Source organism: Lycium ferocissimum, chromosome 11 (assembly GCF_029784015.1).
Source record: "Lycium ferocissimum isolate CSIRO_LF1 chromosome 11, AGI_CSIRO_Lferr_CH_V1, whole genome shotgun sequence".
Lineage (NCBI taxonomy): Eukaryota > Viridiplantae > Streptophyta > Magnoliopsida > Solanales > Solanaceae > Lycium > Lycium ferocissimum.
Window position 1 is genome coordinate 32,092,960 of NC_081352.1, and position 20,435 is coordinate 32,113,394.

Below are 20,435 nucleotides of genomic sequence, written 5' to 3' on the forward strand. Positions count from 1 at the left end.
TAAAAAAATAAAATTTTGGTGGTTTAATAAAAGATTTAGTAAGACCAAATAAATGCTCCAGTTGTAAAAGACAGTTTGGCACAAAAGTTGCTTTAGCAGAACGTATAAAGACAAATAATATATCCCCTCCGTCTCAGAATATATGTCACGTTTCTTTTTTCGAAAGGCAATTGGATTAATGCTAAATTGGATTAGATTAACTCAATATTCTAAAATTAAAATTTGGATATTAAAAAATTTACAAAAAATACTATAAATTGCTATTCTCCTATTAATATAGTACATTTATTTTTGAAAAATATTGTTAAATATTTATATAATCTGACCCTCAAGAACTGAAACGTGATAAATATTTTGAGATGAAGAAGTAAAAATTAATTTAAAAAGGAGCAAAATGAGATTAACAAAAAGTTACTATGATATCACTGTTGACCGATTACAAAGGCCCATAATGCCTTAAGAAAGAGAAACGTACAGGGGAAAAGCAACAGCAAGTCATCAACAGAGAAATTTACTTTTGTGGCTCCCCATAGAGCTGTGAGGACGATAAAAGTTTAAGATCCTTGCTTATATAAAGTACTAATATAGTTATGTGAGTCAAGATATAAAAGTAGATATTTTAATTAAAGCAATATAATTTGTGTTAGTACAATTGTACAACAACAACAATAATTATATACCCATTGTAGTCCCACAAGTGGGTAATTACGTTAGTAATAATTAAATTTCATATAAATATATCTTCAATATATGAAAGCAAAACTTCCATTCCACTCCTTTAATATTTTAACTTCCATTTTGATGAAATTATTTACTTCAAATTAAATGCGGAGCCAGAACTTGACATTTATAAGTTATGTATCCTAATTTTCTGAAGTTATTTAGTTCTAAATAAATAATCTATATATAGTTAATGAACTTTTAAGATAAATATATAATTTAACTTATGCAACGGATGAAACTGCTCCTCTCTTAATTAGGGATTAGGGGTTCGAACATGGATATGAAAAAAATCTTTGGAGGGAGCGCTTTCCATGAATGAGCATGATACAAACGAATTATTTGGATTAATTGGGCTCAAATGCGGATATCGAGCACCAAACATAAAATCAAAGAACATGAAAAATGAGGTAAGAGGTTCGACAGCTTTTGAAAAGTAGACCTTAAAAATAAAAAATAAAAATTTGATTTAAATAAATAAGATTAGGACCTAAAAATAATTAGTTAAAAAATTTTAAAAAAAATTTGAAAATTCAAAGTCCCTAAGTTTGCCCTTATATCTAAGTGGTTGGTTGTTCTTGACGGAATTAAGATATTCATAATTTTCTGTTGACATTATCAGAAAAAGAGGAGTTCATATTGTTTGCAGAAACTTCTAACACACTATATATACTGGTACAGTATAAGGAGGGACCTTTTTTAATCCACAGCCTTAGCAGGACGTACTGGTTTTTCTAAAATATATGCTATTTGTAAGAGAGAAGCAAACTCTCCAACTTAGTGGTGTTGGTCTTGTTTTATTTGTCGTGGTCAGGTTGAAATAAGGAGAGTGTAGATATGCCTTGGGAAATGGAAAGGTTATCACTGTATAATGCATCCGTCGTGGAGTAGAGCATTTGAAGAGCAGAGTGGGTTTGTATAATGTCTGCAACCTTGCCAGGGATAGAGAAACCAGCTAAATGTAGGTTTAGTTCTGTTACTTACTCCTCTTGCATATATAGCCCTTTACAAGGCTGGATAAGTACATGGATATAGATTCGTACAGCAAAAAAGAGAAGCAGGGACAAAATAGGATGCAGCGATCGCGATGGGACTCGAACCCACAATCTCCCGCTCCGGAGGCGAGCGCCTTATCCATTAGGCCACGCGATCACAAGTTGTTGTCTTTTTACCCATTATTAAACAAATTAAATAACGGACCTTTGAAATACAACAACATATACTATAATACTAGCCAGTAGTAGTTACATTCCAGAATAACAATGCAGTTTTAACGGGGGCAAAGGGGGTGGGGGAATAAAAAACATATGATAATATTACATAGGAGGAGGAGGTTTCCTGACAAGGTGTTGTCTCCAAAGACGATAAAACAATAATAAGGTGGAGCGACCTCGACATCTCAAGTTATTGAGTAGTAGCACGGGCTTCTTCGCTTCTTTTTTCCCCAGAGTAGGTAATTCCCCAATGTGAAGGTTTGATATAAGCTCTTCCATTGCTATGGCTTCCTCCTCATTCATCTCCTTCACGTCATCATCACCCATAAAAGTATCTCCGTTTCCATGCATATTCATATCATCACATGTTGACACTGGCGTAGTCTGATTCTTCTTGTCATCTTCATCCGAGTGCTCCTTCCTTTCGTCAGCCTCCGTATTCCCTACTCCTGTTTTGGATGGTTCATCGCTGCTTTGTGCCTCATGGATTTCTCCATTAACTTCTTCGAGAATATTGGCCTTTGAATCATCATCATTGCCGTTGACATCCTTCTGTATCTTATCATCAGGTTCCAGCAGGTTTGCATTGGCGGCGGCCATTCCTGTTTTCCTCCTAGTATATATACTTTTGCTGAAGGTGACGGTTATTAATTCTACAATCTGAAGTGCTACGTATTTATGATGATATGATACTAGCGCATAGCACACTAATATATATAAGTGTCAAAGGGACGTTGGAAGCAGTTAACGAAACGGTGGCACCTTTTGGTTTTGAAAGAAAGCTTCTCTTTGCTTCAAACGTTACGTTATGACCAACGCTCACTAGTGACTAGTCGCAACCCATGAAATACGAAACACCCTTTCTGCTCTAAACCCATGAATATTTGTCTCCTACTCGTATGCGTATTATGACTAATTACTCCATGCTCGTCTTTCATTTCCTTAGAGAAAATCTGCACTTTAATCCGTTTAAAATGCACTTTATATTCATTCACATGAAGCTATTACTCTTTCTTGGGAGTTAATATTAACATATCATCCTACACACTTTATAAAGGTACCTACTTTGTTTATCATCAAATTGCATGTGCGAGTGAAGGGACAATTAACTTTGAGCAAGGGAGTCCAAGACACACGCATGGAAACGGCACGTTTCTAAATCCAAAAACTCTTTATTGGTTAACGTCAATGTGCTTAATAACTTAGTTCTTGTTGAAGACTCACGTGCATCTCATCCAGTTTACACAACAGATAATGAGACATGCATATGCACAAGTCCCAACTGCGCAACATCTTAAAAATGAGTTGTGGGTTACCCAAAAAGAAAAAGTTGAAAAGAAAGAGAATTCTTTGTTGTCTGAAAAACACACAATCCATTGATCGTCCACTTTGTTATTGGTGCTCGTGTGAAACGGAGCACAGGCTTGTTGCTTATTAAATATCAGAAAAAACTGGACTCTTGATCAGATAGTCCGAATGAATTCAACTTAACCCACTTAACCATTAATATTTTGAATACAATACCCCCTCCACCTTGTGAATGGGCTGATAATCCTTTGAACAACATTTTCCGGCGAGCTTGCACTCTCTTTCAAAAACAGGTCTGATTTCCCCTGCCTACTAGATCCATACTACTAGCATCCAAATCCTACCACAACAGTGTAGCATAAAAGCAATAATAAGTTCTGACAGGATTAGAATCCATTGGCAACTCGTCTCCAGACCCTCTTTTGGCTTCCCACCCTAGGAGACTGTTGACATATTTATGTGCCACAACTATCTTTGAATATAATACTATTCATTATTCCATGATACAACCGCTGCTGTCATATTCACCAATAAGAAATTAAACGGACAAGGTAGACCTTGTAAAGTCATATGTAGATGCACTTCTTGAAAGCATGTAGAATCTACACTTCAGATGTGGAAACTGGTGCATCTGGATGTCCTCCCCATTCTGTCCATGAACCATCATAGACTGGAACATCAGTCTTTCCAAGTCGATGGAGGCCCTACAAAGATGAAAAGACTTTGAAAATCTCCTTGTGCCAACAGTAAATCAAAAGCAGGATACCGGACATTGATTATACAAGGAGATCATTGAAGAGAGAGAGAGAGAGAGTTCAACTAACCAAGGCAAGTATGCAAGCTGTTACCCCAGTGCCACAGGAAGTTACTATAGGTTTGTCTAAAGAGACACCTATAGAAGAAAATGTTGATCATACATGCAACAGAAAAAGTATGGACAATTTATAGTATGGCCAAAGAGGACAAGATGCAAAGATGATTAAATTACGAGTTTGGATGATATATGACCAACTCTTTATTTCAAAGGGAACGCCTTTTCAAATTTACCACTACATTGAAATTTGAGACAGTATTACATACAATTTTGTACATATGAAAATGCATTAACATTTTACTACCAATGCTAGTCCATCAAGCAACAGGAAGCTGTTCTTACCTTCCTGATCAAATTTTTTCTTGAGCTCTTCATTAGATAATAGTGTCTGAGAGCCATCCAGCATCTGCATGCAATCACCAAAATGAGCCAGATATGCATACATGACTACAGAGCTTAATCCAAGAATTAGTCGGCAGGGATCACTATTTAGAAACTGCTCTAGCACAAATTTCATGCGCTAGATAATCTGGATTACCAGTGATTAAAGTCAACTTCCACAATTAGATCGAAAGGTATCAAATGCTTCAGCAAATAATCTAACCAATTATCGAACCCTATTCCATTCCTCCACTGCAGACAATGGCTTTTAGTAGAGAAGAAGTTTGAAAAATCACATCTCTTTGACTAATAGACCTTCACCTGTGTAAAAGGAATGCACTTGCTCCCAGGTACATGACCACTTCTTATTCCTTTTCGAGGCTCTGGTGCAACACCATCAAACCTGAAAAGGGGCAAGCCAAATCAGAACTATAGTGGATGCTTTAGGAGCCACAACATAAATGACACAAAAGACCCATGTGTCATCTCATCCGAACATAATTGGGAAAAAAAAAATAGCTTAGCTACTAGTGCATTATATATTAAGTAGTAGTTCTCCCACAAACTAAAGTACCTAGCTTTGGATCGAGCATCTATATGCTGATATGTTGTCCCTTCAACGTTCTTCCAAACCTGAAAGTATAAACATTACAACTCCACATCAAAAAGTTAGAAGTATGATCACATATTCAATTACTCCCTCCGTTCCCTCCGTCCCATTTTATATGAAGGTATTTGATTTGGCACAAAGTTTAAGAAATAAAAGAAGACTTTTGAAACTTGTGATCTAAAACAAACCATAGAATTTTGAGTGGCTAGAAATCATTTCATTAAGGGTGAACAGGTAAAATTAAAGTTGAATTGTTACTAATATATAAAGTTGTCATTCATTTTTGGGACTGACTAAAAAAGAAAGAGAGTCATATAAATTAGGACGGAGGGAGAACTAACTAAGGGAAGTATATTGAAAGAACTACTGACAACAAAATACTGCATTCATTTACTTTTAAAAGTATATCAAAAAACTTCAAACTGCTTGACATGTCTAGCAGAAGGACGAAGAATTTGTTATTTGGACTACCACTCACATATAAAAACATTAGACCTAAGTGCTGATACAGGATCCACCAAAGAAAAAGCTCCAAAATTCATGGCCCAGATTTACTTCCAACTTTGAGGAGTTTTACGTCTCACTCAAGGGAAGTAGACAGAGGTGGAGCCAGGGATTTTAATTTATGGGTTCTGAGCTAGAATATTTTTTGTTTACTGGGTTCTGAATACATTATTTGTACATATTAAATGAATTTTTCCACACAAAAATACAAGGGTTTGAGCCAACGTTAGGGTTCTGCCGAACCCACTACTATGGCTCCAGCCCTGGAGTAGATTTTTTTTTTTTTTGCCGAGTATAGATGTACAAAAGATCCAAGGACGAATGAGCCCGCTTGCAATTTGAAACACACTACATTGCAATTTTTAAGTTTTGTGCATGATCTATCTGCTCCTAGACCTACCATCAGTTTTAAATTGCAGAGTGATAGGAAGTAGGGAAAAGGGTCAAATTTACCCTCCAACTATTGTTTATAGTTTATATTTGCCCTCCGTTAGAGTTTTGGTTCATATTTACCCCTCCCTTTGTGAAACTTGTTACATTTACCCTTATCACTAACGGATTGCTGACTAGGAGCCCTTATCTACCACATAGATGCCATGTGTATATATAATTTTTCTTTTACTTTATATCATACCAATGAAATTTTGCCATGTAATTTTCTTTTTCTATTAAAAAAAAAAAATTACAATACCTAATCTTCTTTTCCATCAAACCACTTCACCTTCTTCTTCACCGCCACTGTCACCGCTGTCCACTGCCCTCCACCGCCGCCGGTTAAATTACTAAAAATTAAATTCCCACCCAACCAGACCTTGTTTGTAGTTACTGTTAAATTCCAAATGGGTCTTGTTTATTTTTATTTTTTTGAAATTCAAATGGGTCTTGTTTATTTTGATAACTAGTTGCTAAAAATTTAGAGAAAACAAATACGGGTCTCTAAAAGTAATAAAGCTTGATTTTTTTTGCATCTGGAGTTTGTAGTTACTGTTTAATTTCACTTTTTTTTTTTTTTTCAATTGGTGAAGTGGAGTTCTGTTGATATTTGTAGCTGTTCCCAACTAGTACTTTGATGGGGTTTGTAGTTACTGTTGGATTACAAATGGGTCTTCCCTATGTTGTTGAGTCTAGAGCTGTTTCCTTGCTGCTGAGCCAAGTTTCTTGTTGGTGGCAGCTAGATGGAGAAGTAATGGTTTGGGTAAAAAAGTGGGAAAGTGATGGGTTAATTTTTAGTAATTTAACCGGCGGCGGTGGACGGCGGGGCGGGGATGGCGGAGAAGAAGAAGGGGAAGTGGTGGTTTGATGGAGAAGAAGATCAGGTATTGTAAATTTTTTTAATAGAAAAAGAAAATTACATGACAAAATTTCATTGGTATGATGTAAAGTAAAAGAAAAATTATATATACACATGGCGTCTATGTGGATAGTTAAGGGCTCCTAGTCAGCAATCCGTTAGTGATAAGAGTAAATGTCACAAGTTTCTTAATGGGAGGGGTAATGTGAACCAAAACTCTCACGGAGGGCAAATCTAAACTATAAACGATAGTTGGAGGGTAAATTTGACCCTTTTCCCAAGGAAGTAACGTGATTGAGTGCATATCCATGCCATTAGAACCAGTTCAATAGCGTACTGTTACAAAGCTCCAGACAAGAGCTGCAGGAGAAAGCATACAAACCTGATCAAGGGTCCAGACGAGATGTGGCTGAAACTTGGTCTGATAGGTAATAGGTGCAACCTGCAAACAAGAAGTTCTTAGGGTAATATTAAGTAATGTACATTAGAAGCAGAATTCCAGTAGCTAGAAGGATTGTGGATATAAAAATTAATAAAAGGACGCTCTTAATTTCCTCCTTGAAAAAAGTACTTGAAAAGACATTTGTAGTGTGGCATGCCCAATTAAAAGATACCTCAATCCCTCACTTTCTCAGCCCACCTCTCCAGGAAAAAAGAAAGCATTCAAGTCGGAGGAAACTCTCAATCATCAAATTGTTTACTCTTCAGAAAAGAATAAAGCATTCAGGAAAGAGGTAACTGTCAAATATCAAATTGTTTATTTCCTTTGATGCTTCACCTAATAATTAAACCTTTAGTTCCTTAAACTCCCTTTGGCATTGTGGCCCACAAACATGAGAGAAGAAGGAATTATTAAGCTTTTACCACATGATCCCTGATGTTAGAATTACACCGATGGACTACTAGAGAACGAGTAGCCGCTTTTATCCTGTGTTGAGACTTTTCTCTCAGCATATCTATATTTAGTAACAAATCTTTCTTTAAATTTATCATGCGAGCTCACTTAACAAGTGGATAACTACCTCCGAATTTTCAAATTCAATTGTTCTCGTGTAAAGGAAGTCATGACCCCTGTCTACTTGGATTTCTCCTCGTCAACATAGACCCTATTTAACAAAACAGTTATCTCATTAAAGTTGCACAAGAAGGAATTGAATTTTTCTCAGAGACATTAGCTTTTAAACCCGAGAAAATCTCCAAGGGTAGTGGCCAACAATTCGAACTCGTGACATACGCCTAACTCACGCATCCAGCTCTGTGCTCGTACCACCGAACCAAATCCCTGGAGGCATTTTTGCACAGAGAGAATGCCACCACTAAATTCTAGTCCCATTGCTTCAATTGTGCCATCTATCAGGGTTAAAGACAGATTCTTTGTTGTACCAATTTCGGTTTTAAGATACACGAGAATAATGCAGCTCACAGGAAATAAGCTTTTACTTACCGTCTGTCCTTGATATACTTTCTCTATTGCTTCACTGGCAGCGCTAGCTTTCAAAATTGCGTCGCCAGACGCGCTGGATTCGACATCATATCCAGAAGCACGCCATCTTGGCAAGCCACCATCTAAAACCCAAACTCTGTCATGTCCAAAAACTCGAAACATCCTGATTATCCATTTTGTAATTTGTTAGTCATTTCGTACAAAATGAGCTTATCTGCCTTTCGCAATAATCAGTTAACTCACCACCATACACGAGCTGCACTAAAAATGCCCTTCCCATCATAGACAACAACCCCGTCTTTGTTCTCAATTCCAAGAGAAGATACAGCAGCTGCAAATGCTTCTTCAGATGGCAGCATATGTGGCAACTGATAACATCAACAGAGAAATAAAGCTTTCTATATGATAAAAAGATGATATGATCTACCTCACAAGCATGTTGAATGGTTAGATGAAACATCTGTAAGGTATAGATTCTATAGAACAGATGATTTCAATGAGAAGGACGGAAGAATGATAGACTGACGCCAGCGAAGATGTTCCATACTGTGAAAGATTACATTATGAAGCAAAATATTCTCAAAAGGAAGAAATAAAATTTGGACAAGTATGTCTTACATTTGTTGTACGATCTGATATACCATCTACATCAAAGAAGAGTGCTCCCGGAATGTGTGCCACCTGTTCAAATAGAATACACCAAAACACAAAAAAAATATATATATATTAACAAAAATAGGAAGGAGAGAGAGTTGAACAAATAGACCACACAGGGTTCTAGTATAGGATGAAGATTTTCCGTCTATGAATATATTCAACAAAAGCAACGCAGGCATTTGAATCAAGAAAAAGTAGTTCCATTTTTTTTTTTTTCTAATCAAGTAAGAATAAAGTAGTTCCATTAATATGCAGGGGTCAGCACCTGGTACTCTTGAAAAGGGTTTCTCTGCTCGTTTGGCATGTACCAAGATGCATCTAACACCTATATGAAAAAAGAAAAAGAAAATTCTCTAAGTTCTCTAAGCATAGGGAAAGAATCAAAAGAGAAATGCTTTGCCCAGCATCACTGTCTTAAATGACCATGAATCCCTGGAGGAAGGGACAGCAAGTAAAAAGTTCAATCACAGACCTTCACATCAGGCTCTTTGAGGTTTGCATGGAGCCAATCAACTGAAACTACAGGTTCATTGTTGGAGACAGCTTGTATTGTGAATGTCGCCTGTGTTCCTATTCTTGATGAAGCCACACGACAAGTAACAGAACCCCCTACCTTGTTAGAGAAATAGGTTGGTGCAGCTTGGGAGAAGAATGGTTTCTTCTGACAGGATTAAGCAAATGAGGAACATTTCTTTTAATAAATTAAGCAAAGCAGAAACATAATGGTCATGTTTCAATGGCAAATGAATACAAGAAACTGAAAATCTAGAGGCAAAGCAAGGTCATAACGCTAACATAATTTAAAAGAAACCACAATTTTTCTCATGGAGTTGAAAGTAATAAATTCCTTCGATCAAGTGCTTATTTGTTGACAGGTTAACTAAGCAAGTACACTTAAAACGTTTCCATTACAAGTTATCAATTAAAAAAAAGATGCACTAGTAAGACTGTAATTATTTTTTCAGATAGCAAAGGATCAATAACAGTATGTAAGACTCTGCATTCGTGTGCCCCGAAAAATATTTCTTGATAAGGTGACTCCATTTTGAAAGTCAGGTAGAGCACAAATACATAAACATATGAATTTCGCCTTAAACATGATGCAACTGGAAACGTAAGAGATTCTTGTCGAATAAGTTAGCTACTGAATAAAAAGAGTCGTAGAAGAAAAAGCATTTAAAATGAAATTGCACAAAAAATGGATTAATGGAAAAAGGGCAACTTACAAAGAAATTGGGGCTGGTGGAGATTGAGAAAGTGGAAGACTTAAGAAGGCGGTGAGCAAAGAGAGTCCTGGATAATAGCCCCGACGCCATAATAAGACAATTACAATTGAATCGTAGCTCAAACCCTATTCCAGTAGTCACTGATGGGTCATCAACGACCTCCTCTGTTAACCGCCGGCATCCTAAAAGGACATATTCGCCAATTTGTCCCCCATCTTTTTTTTCGGTCACACACTTTTACCTTTTTCTACTAAACTTTTTTTAGTGACAAAAAAGTACTAACTCTATTTTCCTCAACTTCACAACAACTATTTTTTGTAACTAAAAAAATCAATCAATTTCATTTTAAGTATCATAAAAAATCATTAAACAAAAACAAAAGATATATTTTATATGTTATTTAAATAAAATTATATGATCCTTTCGCTACAATCTTAGATAACATGATAGCCGTTCTTAATTCCTTGCTTTACTATTGACGGAGTTTGTATAATTGAGTCAATTAGACGTGCCCCCCACCGACAATATGAAACTTTAGATTGATGAACTTCACAAAGAGTTGAACTACACGGGTGACGGGACAAACAAATTAGGTCATTACTTGGGTTAGTTTGTTGAACGATGATAGGCATAATCTATATAGTATAATATACAGTTAGGTATAGGCTTATTATTTTTAACACCGGAATGACTTAAATTAACCATTTCATTTACTCCTAAATTGTTAGTTGATATATGTACATAAACACAGAAAATCTACCTTACATATATACTATAATTTTTTATCGATGGTGTTCGGTTGAACACCCTCAGATACCTCTAAATCCGCCCCTGCTCTGTATCTATTACTACCATAGGTTGGCCTCTTCAGCTATCAAAATCAGTTACTAAACTATTTCATCTTTTTCGGTAATTGCTTACGTGTTACCCGTTCTTTGCAAAAAGTTAAATGTACCTTAGTTATGGCATTTCTTATTGTTAGCATTTATTTCCTTCATAACTACACCCACGTTTCTTTCTTTATCTATAAGTATTTCTCCCCTCCTGATAGTGATAAGTATCACACACTTCTTAATTATTTCTCCTTTCTATACCCATGTCCATTTAGCCATTAAAACCCATTACTTTGATCATTGATTATGTAAATATAGTTGTAGCTTGCATCAAACCTATAAATATTACTTCAACAACGCTTGATTTAAGCATATACCCTCTTTCATTTCAAATCTCACCTCTTTTTCTTGTGGATCTGACCTTCAAAAGATTAGCAAGAAGATAGGAAAAGAATTTAATATCAGAGGATTCGCTATTATTTTTCAGAAGTCGGCCTTCGCGTCAACGTTATTTGATGAATATGAGGATGGAAATGAGATTGGGTAGCGGAGCATAATGTATTTAAGATTTCATAGACATTTTTTTTTCTTCTTTTTTTGTACTAAAGAAGCAATAAGGATAACAAAGTATTAATGGGAGTTCTATTATCCTTCTCTTCTTTTTTTTTTTTGGGGGTGGGGGGGGGGGGGGGGGGGCTCCTTTATATATTACATGTGATGAATTTATAGGATGATTATGAAGTATTGTGATGGTAAATATAATATAAAAGTACGAGGAGGAATTTCGGGGATTCTGCATAAAATTTGGAGTGAAACGAGAAAATCAGGTGGCCAAAAATGGAAAAGGAAAGGGAGAAAAAATCGACGCCGATTTGTGGCCAAGATTTGTGCATGAATTTATAGGATGATTATGAAGTATTGTGATGGTAAATATAATTCCCTTTGCTCATATTTTGTGCAGGAAAAGTAATATTACCACACCAATTCAACTTCCCAGATGAGTAGATATATATAAAGTTGTAATTTATTCTTCACATAATTACTTATTTTTAACCTTCCCTTTCCTACAGGTTTTTCCCTAATTTTTAAATTAATGTTAATTAGAAGACACTAATACATCTGGAATTTCATATCATGCATGAAGTTTTATTATATATATATATATATATATATATATATATATATATATATATATATATATATATATTGATGGTATAATAAATTGATGATGACTATGCAGGTACAGTGCAATAAAAGAATACATTTGCATAAGTTAATAAGGCATAAAATTACAAGTCGATTGGATCAAGATGGTTTCTAAGAAATTTTGGCAGGCTCCTAAATGATCATACATCATAGTCGTTTCTTAGAGTAAAATTATTTTCTGTTTTTTTTTTTTTCTTCTTTTTTCCATTTTTGTTTTGTTAATGCCAGGTTGTTGGGTCATTTATGTATTTTATTTTTAATTTTGAGAAATCAAAATCTCAAAATTTTCCCCCAAATTTGTTGACGGACTCCGTCAAAGTATCCGTATGTGGTTGACCGTATCCGGAACGTTTGCCATTCCCTTTTCCGCACCCGTCCGTATCCGGCAGAGGGCACCTAAAATAATGAAAAAATTGTAACTTAGCTTAAATCTGTTTTATTTTTTTAATTTTGAAAATCAAAATCTCAAATTTCCCCCAAATTTGTCGATGGACTCAGGTCGAAGTATCCGTATGTAATTGACCGTATCCCGGACGTTTGCCGTCCCCACACACTTTTGACCGTATCCGGACGGGGACGCACACCTAAATGGCGATCAGTGTAACTTAGTGTACGAGACCTGTGATTAGAGACACGAAACACTTTATCTAGTTTTAAAATAAAGAGGTTCAAGACTAACAAAAATGTATTATATTCTTATTCAGACGATGTACCGTTTCAAATGTTTGTTATAGTTTTTGAGCATTTACATTGTAAAAATCCATTTTCTTGATAGAAACAAAAGATTTAAATTACATGTAAATATTAATGTGTATGCCTTCATTTTACTTATCTACAATAATTTTCTTTGCATGTAATTTTTAATTTTACTTATCTACAATAATTTTCTTTGTATGTCATTTTTATATTTGTAAGCAAAAATATTCGTAGTGCCCAAGACATATACAAATAAGACTAATTTTGCTTAGGCATGTATGCAATTCTAAAGATACTAGCAAACTATGCTTGTGCGATGCTGCAGGGGCCCAACATGATTAATTTGGTTACTCAATTTATTTAGTCTTTATGATTTGTATATTTTGCAAAGGATACAGCGATTCTCGTTAGTGAGTCTCCATATTTTTTTTCTTTTCGTCTTATTTTTCCCCTTAATTTCTCAATTGTTGTTAAAATTTGTCTTATTTTGGTTATGTCCACCTCTTTTTATATCTAGTAAGTTGACAATTCAAATATCCTATATGTCAAGTTTATAATCACAAGATTCAAAGGATATTTTATTATATTATACACATTTTTAATTTAGAACCACAAGATAGTCTATCTTTATTTCTTAAACTAAATGTCAGTCAAACTTAACACTTAAATTGAATGAGAAGTATATCTTCCAAATGAAAGAAATGAAAAGGACAATTGAGACAACTGAGACACGTGGGGACTTAAAAGTAAACACACGAGAGTAGTATTAATGTTAAACTTTCCCGAAATGTACACATGTTAGTCCTGGCTTAGAGTACAATTTCAGTTGTTTTTTATACAACTTATTGTTGCTATGTTCGTCCACTTGGGCGTTTGTTGTTAAAAAAAAATTATCTTATTTTGGTTATGCCCGCCTCTTTTTATATTTAGTAAGTTGACAATTCAAATATCCTACATGTCAAGTTTATAATCACAAGATTCAAAGGATATTTTATTATATTATACACATTTTTAATTTAGAACCACAAGATTTGAAAGTCTATCTTTATTTCTTAAGCTACGTATACAGTCAAATGTAGACACTTAAATTGAGACAGAGGGAGTATATGCCAAATAAAGAAAATGAAAGGACAATTAAGACACTGCGGACCTGTGGGGACCTAAAAAGTAAACACACAAGAGGTAGAATTAATGTTCAACTTCTGAAATGTACACATGTTAGTCCCTGCTTAGAGTACAATTTTAATTGCTTTTTGTACAGCTTATTGTTGTTGTGTTCGTCCACCTTGGGCGTTTATATATAAAAAGAAAAATATAGAATAGAAAAATAGACATATATTTTAGTAATGTGGCAAAGTAATATGGGACAAAGGGAGTACTTCATTTATTAATTCTTAAAGAACGTGAAAATTCAAGTATAGTAATGTTGGTCAAGTAATATGGGACGAATGAAGTATTTCATTTATTAATTCTTAAAGAACGTGAAAAGTCAAGTACTGTGGTCAAGTAATATGAGACGGAGGGAGTACTTCATTTATTAATTCTTAAATAACGTGAAAAGTGAACAAGTAAAAGTTCACGGAGGAAATAAATGTATCGGAGAATTAAAATTGAACTGCATACGTCTATACATGAGAAGAGAATAAATATTAAGTACTATGATATATGTCCACGTGAGATAAAAAAATAGTTGGGTAAAGTGTACAAGTTACATAGCTTATGGTACAAGTATTCATTGCGTGTACAATTTGTAAAGTTTTCGGTACAAGTATTTGATGCTGTGTTGGTCCTCTTTAGAGGCTTATATATAATAGAAATAGAAATATACATGTTGCGCCCAAGGTCAATATTTAATCCATTGAAGATAAGGGTTAAGAATGGTGTATTGATCAATGAAATTGAAGACTTGAAGTGTTAGGATGATCATATAACCGATTGACGTGTGGGAAATTTTACTTTAATTTGTATGATGTTAATATCGATTTGCTATATATTGCTCGTCTGTTCACCAAGTGAAAGTACTTGTGCAATTAGCGTTTAGCTATTCGTAACTTCCTATGGAGATGAATGACCACGATCACTTGTGTGTACGTAGGTGTAACAAGTTTTTAGTGTGATTGCCAAAAAATTGTGCGTTAATCACTCTTATTACTATTGCGAGTTGCGACCATGCAACTTTGGTTTGTGTTAGATATCGATGTTGCAAGTATACGTTTGCTTTTTTTTCTTAGTTTCTGCAGTTTTCTTTGTACATAGAAACTAAGAAAAGGCGACAAATTCCTCCACTGAGTTCGTCAAATTAAGCTTTACTTGGAACAGTTTTATTCTAATTAATCATATCATGCTATTACATATAAACAAGTATAGAATTCTTAATGTATTACTCAAAAAATAGAAAGAGATGGAGTTCCACGCCACTTCCTGGTGTGGAGACGCACACATTCAAATTACATTATTTTTTCTGTAGTATACACTATACAAGTACTTTTACATTTGAACCTAAATCTTGAATTCTGAACTTCTATATGCTTCTATATAAGGACTCTTAGTTTTCTTTAAAATTATAAAAATCTCTAACTAGCTGATAGATGGTAGTAGTGTCAATATTTGAAGGACCAAAGTTAAATAATTGCATGGAAGTTGTGGGCGGAAATTTTTATTTTGTGCCTCACACTACTGTCACAATCAAGTTGTGTGCGTAGTAGAAGGTTGGGCTTTCTTAGTAGAAGTAATAGTGTCACTGCACTCAGTAATAATTAATTGGATGTAGTAGTAGTCTGGCTCAGACACCCAACTCATTTTCAAAGTATCTGAACCACTTTTGGTATTCAAATTCTGATAAGCCTTGGCAAATTGGCTGAGACGCTTCGGATTGATTGTCCAGTTTGGACTCTGAATTAGGAGAAGAAGGGCCCATAATATCTAACATGTCCCAAAAATCAATATCAGGTTCCAATGGGATTTCAATTACACCATCATCATCATGCACCTTTCCCGTGGTGCTACTTGGAATCTCCTCATTGAATTGAAATATCCAATCCATATCCACATTATTTGGACTTGAAATATCGACTTGGCTCAAATTGGAGAGATTTGAGGCATAGGAAGAAGTAGGAGAGCAAGATTTTGATGCTTCTTTCTCAGTTATCATATTGCCATTTACGTTCTTGGTCAATTCTCCCTCGTTGGCAGTTTTATGTGATAATACTGAAGTTGATGAAGAAGAAGGTGAATCAGCACATGAACCATCTAATTTTGCTTCACCGTGTAATCTTTTCATGAGTCGTTTCTTCAAGTGTGTATTCCATACATTTTTAATCTCGTTATCAGTTCTTCCGGGCAAATGCGATGCAATCTTTGACCACCTACCAATTAATTAATAATGACGTTCAATTAGGGAATAAAATCGAAAAAATATGTTCAAGTTGAAAGGGAAATATATGTGTGTGTGTGTGTTTGACCAGCTAGCTTGCTAATATTCATACTTGTTTCCAAAAGATTGGTGCAATTTGATGATTGTGTCCTCTTCTTGTGGGGTGAAATTTCCTCGCTTTACGTCAGGTCTTAGGTAATTAATCCATCTCAAACGGCAACTCTTTCCACACCTCAGTAGACCTTCAAATTTCAACAAACACGTTCAAGATATTTTTAATTAATTAAGCAAGTTGGTCATATATTGGAAAGTTTTTGCTAGCTAGCTAGCTGCAAGTAACTTAATTCGTATTTGTCTTCTCGGTGGACCCTATCTGATGACTTTTTACCAGTAATTACCTGCCTTACCTTCTCCAACCGCTTTTTGAAAATGAAATTTCATTAGCTATGTATAGTCTATTGATCTACAGTTAGTTGATTATTCTGATTGGGAAGTCTCAGCACCATTATTAAATGAGTTTAAGCTATATACACATTTAGTTTAAAAAAATTATACCATCAAGTTAATTTTTATCTATTATAATAGATAACTTATCTTATTTTTAAGATTACAAATTCACATTTTAATATTGTCAGGGAATGCACCTCTAGTAGTATGCAACAATCCATTATACTCATTTTTAGTGAAAAAAATTCTAATTCCCAAAAAAAAAAAAATGATGTTATACTTCATAATGACCCGAACTTTGTAAAGATTAAATGGTTGCGTTAGTAACTAGCAGTACTACAAATTAATTTCCATATATTTATTTTTCCAATAATGAATATTGCAAAACTAGGATACCACCGATCAATGTCAACTTAATATCATATACGGCAACAGATGCAAGCAAGAAGAGATATGAGAGTCATAAAGATGAAGAATGATATATAGACATATATGGCATATTACCAGCTTGTTTAGGGAGGGATCGCCAGTTTTGGTGACCATGCTTCTGAATGAAAGTAATGAGCCTGAGATCCTCTTCACTACTCCATGGTCCCTTCTTCACCTTACTCTTGTCACAGCATGGTGCTCTCCCTTTTCCCATCTAGCAATATTAGACACCAATTTCTAAGTTCAGAAGTATATATGGAGTGGTCCTACGATCTCAGTTTGTCTAATTAGTGAGTGCACATGGTGGTTTCTTCTTCACTAATTCTGTTCCCCTTATATATACAACACAATGACACATGTTTATGTTTGGTGCCCCCACCCTCGTTTGGTTTGGGAGGGGGTGGGAGAGGGTTTTGAAGATTTGTCTAAGACTTACTAGTACTATACAAGGAGAGGTGCAAATATGTATGGTATTTTCTATGTGATGTGATATGTAGGTACAAATTTATTTTCTAAGTCATGCTAATTCAATTCCCCCTTTCTCAATATATACGCAAAAGAATATTAAATAGAACGACAGTAATATTCTATATAAATTAATAAGTACTGACCACTAAAGAATTTACAATTAAAGATGCTTATACGTATCATTTTCCAATTAAGTATATATCAGCCCATTATTGTCAGTATCAAGTTTGGAAAATAATTTCGTGCATATATATGCATCACATGAACAGAAAATAGATACGAAAAACTATGAGTAGATGCAACTTGCAAGGTAATACTCATCTATAGGACTTAGAAACATAGTAATAAGCTTAACGCGAAGAGTTAATTCGTGTACAAAAATATAGTTTAATGCATGTACGACACTTAGCACGCATATGTCAAAAATATATGTCAAACGGGAGAAATTGCAGCAGACCCGTTGATTATTGCTTTGAAATCCATATAGCTAGAATTAAGTCGTCGTGGTGCAAAATAAAAAGAAGAACACGTCATATTATGTTGATTACTACTTCTCAAGAAAAGTCTTTGTTACCCTACCTACATTAGACCAAGAGTAGACACCAATTATTAAACAATACTTTTATTTCAGCGTAAATAAAGACTTTTCATTCTTTGCCTTTGGAGGTCACAAGTTAGTTTGGTAGGATCGATTTCCCACTGCATATATTGCCAATTTCGTCCTATTCAAAGTGCCTAACAATTAACTTGACAGATTCTAGTCACCTATTCCTTTACTTGTTGGTTCAATTAACTGTTAACTGTTAAGTTGGATTTATAACAACTTCTGCTGTTTCAGCTTTTCGTGGACATACACAACTTCTTGGTCTTTCTTCGTTTTTAAATAAAAATGGCAATAAAAAATAATATTGTAACTCCATTTGTTTGTTAGCTGCATGAGGAATGCATTTCAACTAGTATAAGGAAGGTGCATGTTGCATTCCCTTTGTGGAAGCTGATATAAGAAGATTTATTTTATATATATTGGTCACTATTTGTCCGTCCTAGGATGACGAGGAAGCACATTTATATAATTTGAAGGGATCAGGATGCAGGACCACTCTCTCTTGGAAACTTATGTATGTACTTAATTTAGAACCTCTGCTAATACTTGGGAAATAAATTTATTATACTACGAGTATACCGGGTTTATCACATTAATTTTTTCTTTTGTGAAATAAATTAAACAAATAAAACGTCGCCAAGTTGCTGAGATTGAGCGTTAGCAGTTTAGGTCACCAGCTTGCTGACGTGAGTGGCTTTCTCACTATTAGTAATTTTAGTATAATATACTATACCTTCTTGTTCTTAATTATATATTGCATGCTTTATCCGATTAACATGCTAAACTAATATGTGACTAGTGACCACTGGACATTATTACTACTCGTGGTAGAGCCAGAAATTTTAATAAGAAGATTAAAAAAAAATAAAAAGTGCAATTTAGATAATTCTTAAATTTATTTGACATGTTATTGAAAACTTCTTTTATGCTAATTAAGGGATTCAAAAGTGTATTCTATTTATACAAAAAAGTTGTTTTTGCTCAGGAAGCGCAATATATTTTTCAATGAAGGTGATTCAGTTGACCCTTTCATTAGTTGTGAGTTGTGACTCCGCGGGCCATTAGTCTAAACCATTTTTGTTGAGATGAAAGTCATGAGGGGGATGCCGACTCATTAAATTCTTATTTTAGTTTTGGCAACCTAATATTATTGAAAAAGAATTCCTCATTCTTGAAAAAGAATTCATATTCTGGGTTAGTCATCTTCTGCTATACAAAGTATTTGGACTTTCTTTGTCTTACCAAGTCTTAATAAGAAGTGACAGATTCTGAAAAAAATGTAAAGTAATCCTTTTGAGATTTCGCAAGTATGACGAGTGCATTATGCAAGTGTGACAGAAAGCCAGGTGCCATGCAATCTCTCTCTCAGAGTCCCTTTTAGCAGTCAGTTCTTGATATATAAATACTACAAGATCTGAAGGATGCAAGAATAGACATTTGGAGGGTTTCAAATGGTGACACACACGAGTGAATCTATGGATTTTGGTAAGGTGCGCGTGAGTCCGTCTTTGTCAAAAAGGGATTTCAAATTCAGACACGCATCAACCTTCTGCTATCCACAAAAGGGATTTCAAATTCAGACACGCATCAACCTTCTGCTATCCACATTCTATATAATTATAGTACTCCTATTATTAGATTAGATGCGTCTGAATATTGTTTGTACAAATAACAAGTGTAACAAGTTTATTATTTTTATTTTTATAAAGAAGTTTAAGTCTTATACTTCAAAAACCATGCCCATCAATTCAAAGAAGTTTAAGTCTTATACTTCAAAAACCATGCCCATCAATTCCTTTTACTATTAGTTATCAACTACTCCCAATTGTTATCAATGCCTTATAGGCTTCCCAACACACACCATTTTTTGGCGTTACCCAATCTCGTCTCTATTAGCTCAATAAAATAATATTTTGTGGCATGCCCACCCTTGCTTTTACATATGTTCATATCTCTTTCTTTTCCTTTGTTATCTCTACAGGATATAGTTTTACGAAAAAAAGACGATGAAAGTGGACAAGGATCCTTTTGTAGTTGAGCTCATATCATTCTCCGAAAATATCCAATCATGTAGCCCGCATAGTGTCATGAAATTAAAATCCAAGAAATTTTAGTACCAATTGAGTGTACGACAATAGCAGTTTAACAGACATAAATTTGGCAGGCAACAAAATGTACTGAATCAGGATTGTTGCATTTTGATTAATTGG

At 34.7% G+C, this 20,435-nt stretch overlaps 2 protein-coding genes, 1 long non-coding RNA gene and 1 other non-coding gene across 4 annotated transcripts; all 4 read right to left on the reverse strand.

Moving 5' to 3' along the window:
- Nucleotides 1–1,799: 1,799 nt before the first annotated feature.
- TRNAR-CCG (transfer RNA arginine (anticodon CCG)) lies at nucleotides 1,800–1,872 on the reverse strand. The gene has a single exon. It is a non-coding gene; the product is annotated as a tRNA-Arg (tRNA).
- A 1,538-nt stretch (nucleotides 1,873–3,410) lies between these two features.
- LOC132036050 (thiosulfate/3-mercaptopyruvate sulfurtransferase 1, mitochondrial-like) lies at nucleotides 3,411–10,341 on the reverse strand. Its single transcript, XM_059426277.1, has 12 exons — nucleotides 10,170–10,341; nucleotides 9,416–9,604; nucleotides 9,209–9,268; nucleotides 8,905–8,967; nucleotides 8,530–8,654; nucleotides 8,287–8,449; nucleotides 7,225–7,284; nucleotides 5,012–5,070; nucleotides 4,759–4,840; nucleotides 4,399–4,462; nucleotides 4,067–4,134; nucleotides 3,411–3,946 (listed from the first exon to the last, which is right to left on the reverse strand). Exons 1-12 carry the CDS (start codon nucleotides 10,257–10,259, stop codon nucleotides 3,845–3,847), a joined length of 1,125 nt encoding a protein of 374 aa, XP_059282260.1. The 5' UTR covers nucleotides 10,260–10,341; the 3' UTR covers nucleotides 3,411–3,844.
- LOC132036052 (uncharacterized) lies at nucleotides 5,750–7,215 on the reverse strand. Its single transcript, XR_009409505.1, has 2 exons — nucleotides 5,856–7,215; nucleotides 5,750–5,797 (listed from the first exon to the last, which is right to left on the reverse strand). It is a non-coding gene; the product is annotated as an uncharacterized LOC132036052 (long non-coding RNA).
- Nucleotides 10,342–15,190: 4,849 nt separating the features above from the next.
- LOC132035942 (transcription factor MYB58) lies at nucleotides 15,191–17,431 on the reverse strand. Its single transcript, XM_059426121.1, has 3 exons — nucleotides 17,229–17,431; nucleotides 16,390–16,519; nucleotides 15,191–16,269 (listed from the first exon to the last, which is right to left on the reverse strand). The coding sequence occupies exons 1-3, from the start codon at nucleotides 17,365–17,367 to the stop codon at nucleotides 15,687–15,689; spliced, it is 852 nt and encodes a 283-aa protein (XP_059282104.1). The 5' UTR covers nucleotides 17,368–17,431; the 3' UTR covers nucleotides 15,191–15,686.
- Between the last annotated feature and the right edge of the window lie 3,004 nt (nucleotides 17,432–20,435).

Coding starts and splice junctions, on each gene's coding strand:
- LOC132036050 (XM_059426277.1), bottom strand. CDS start 10,259: ATGGCGTCGGGGCTATTATCCAGGACTCTCTTTGCTCACCGCCTTCTT. Junction 9,269..9,415: donor TCAAAGAGCCTGATGTGAAG/GTCTGTGATTGA, acceptor TTTTTCATATAG/GTGTTAGATGCATCTTGGTA. Junction 8,655..8,904: donor TATCAGATCGTACAACAAAT/GTAAGACATACT, acceptor TGATGTTATCAG/TTGCCACATATGCTGCCATC.
- LOC132035942 (XM_059426121.1), bottom strand. CDS start 17,367: ATGGGAAAAGGGAGAGCACCATGCTGTGACAAGAGTAAGGTGAAGAAG. Junction 16,520..17,228: donor ATCCCTCCCTAAACAAGCTG/GTAATATGCCAT, acceptor TGAAATTTGAAG/GTCTACTGAGGTGTGGAAAG. Junction 16,270..16,389: donor CACCAATCTTTTGGAAACAA/GTATGAATATTA, acceptor ATTAATTGGTAG/GTGGTCAAAGATTGCATCGC.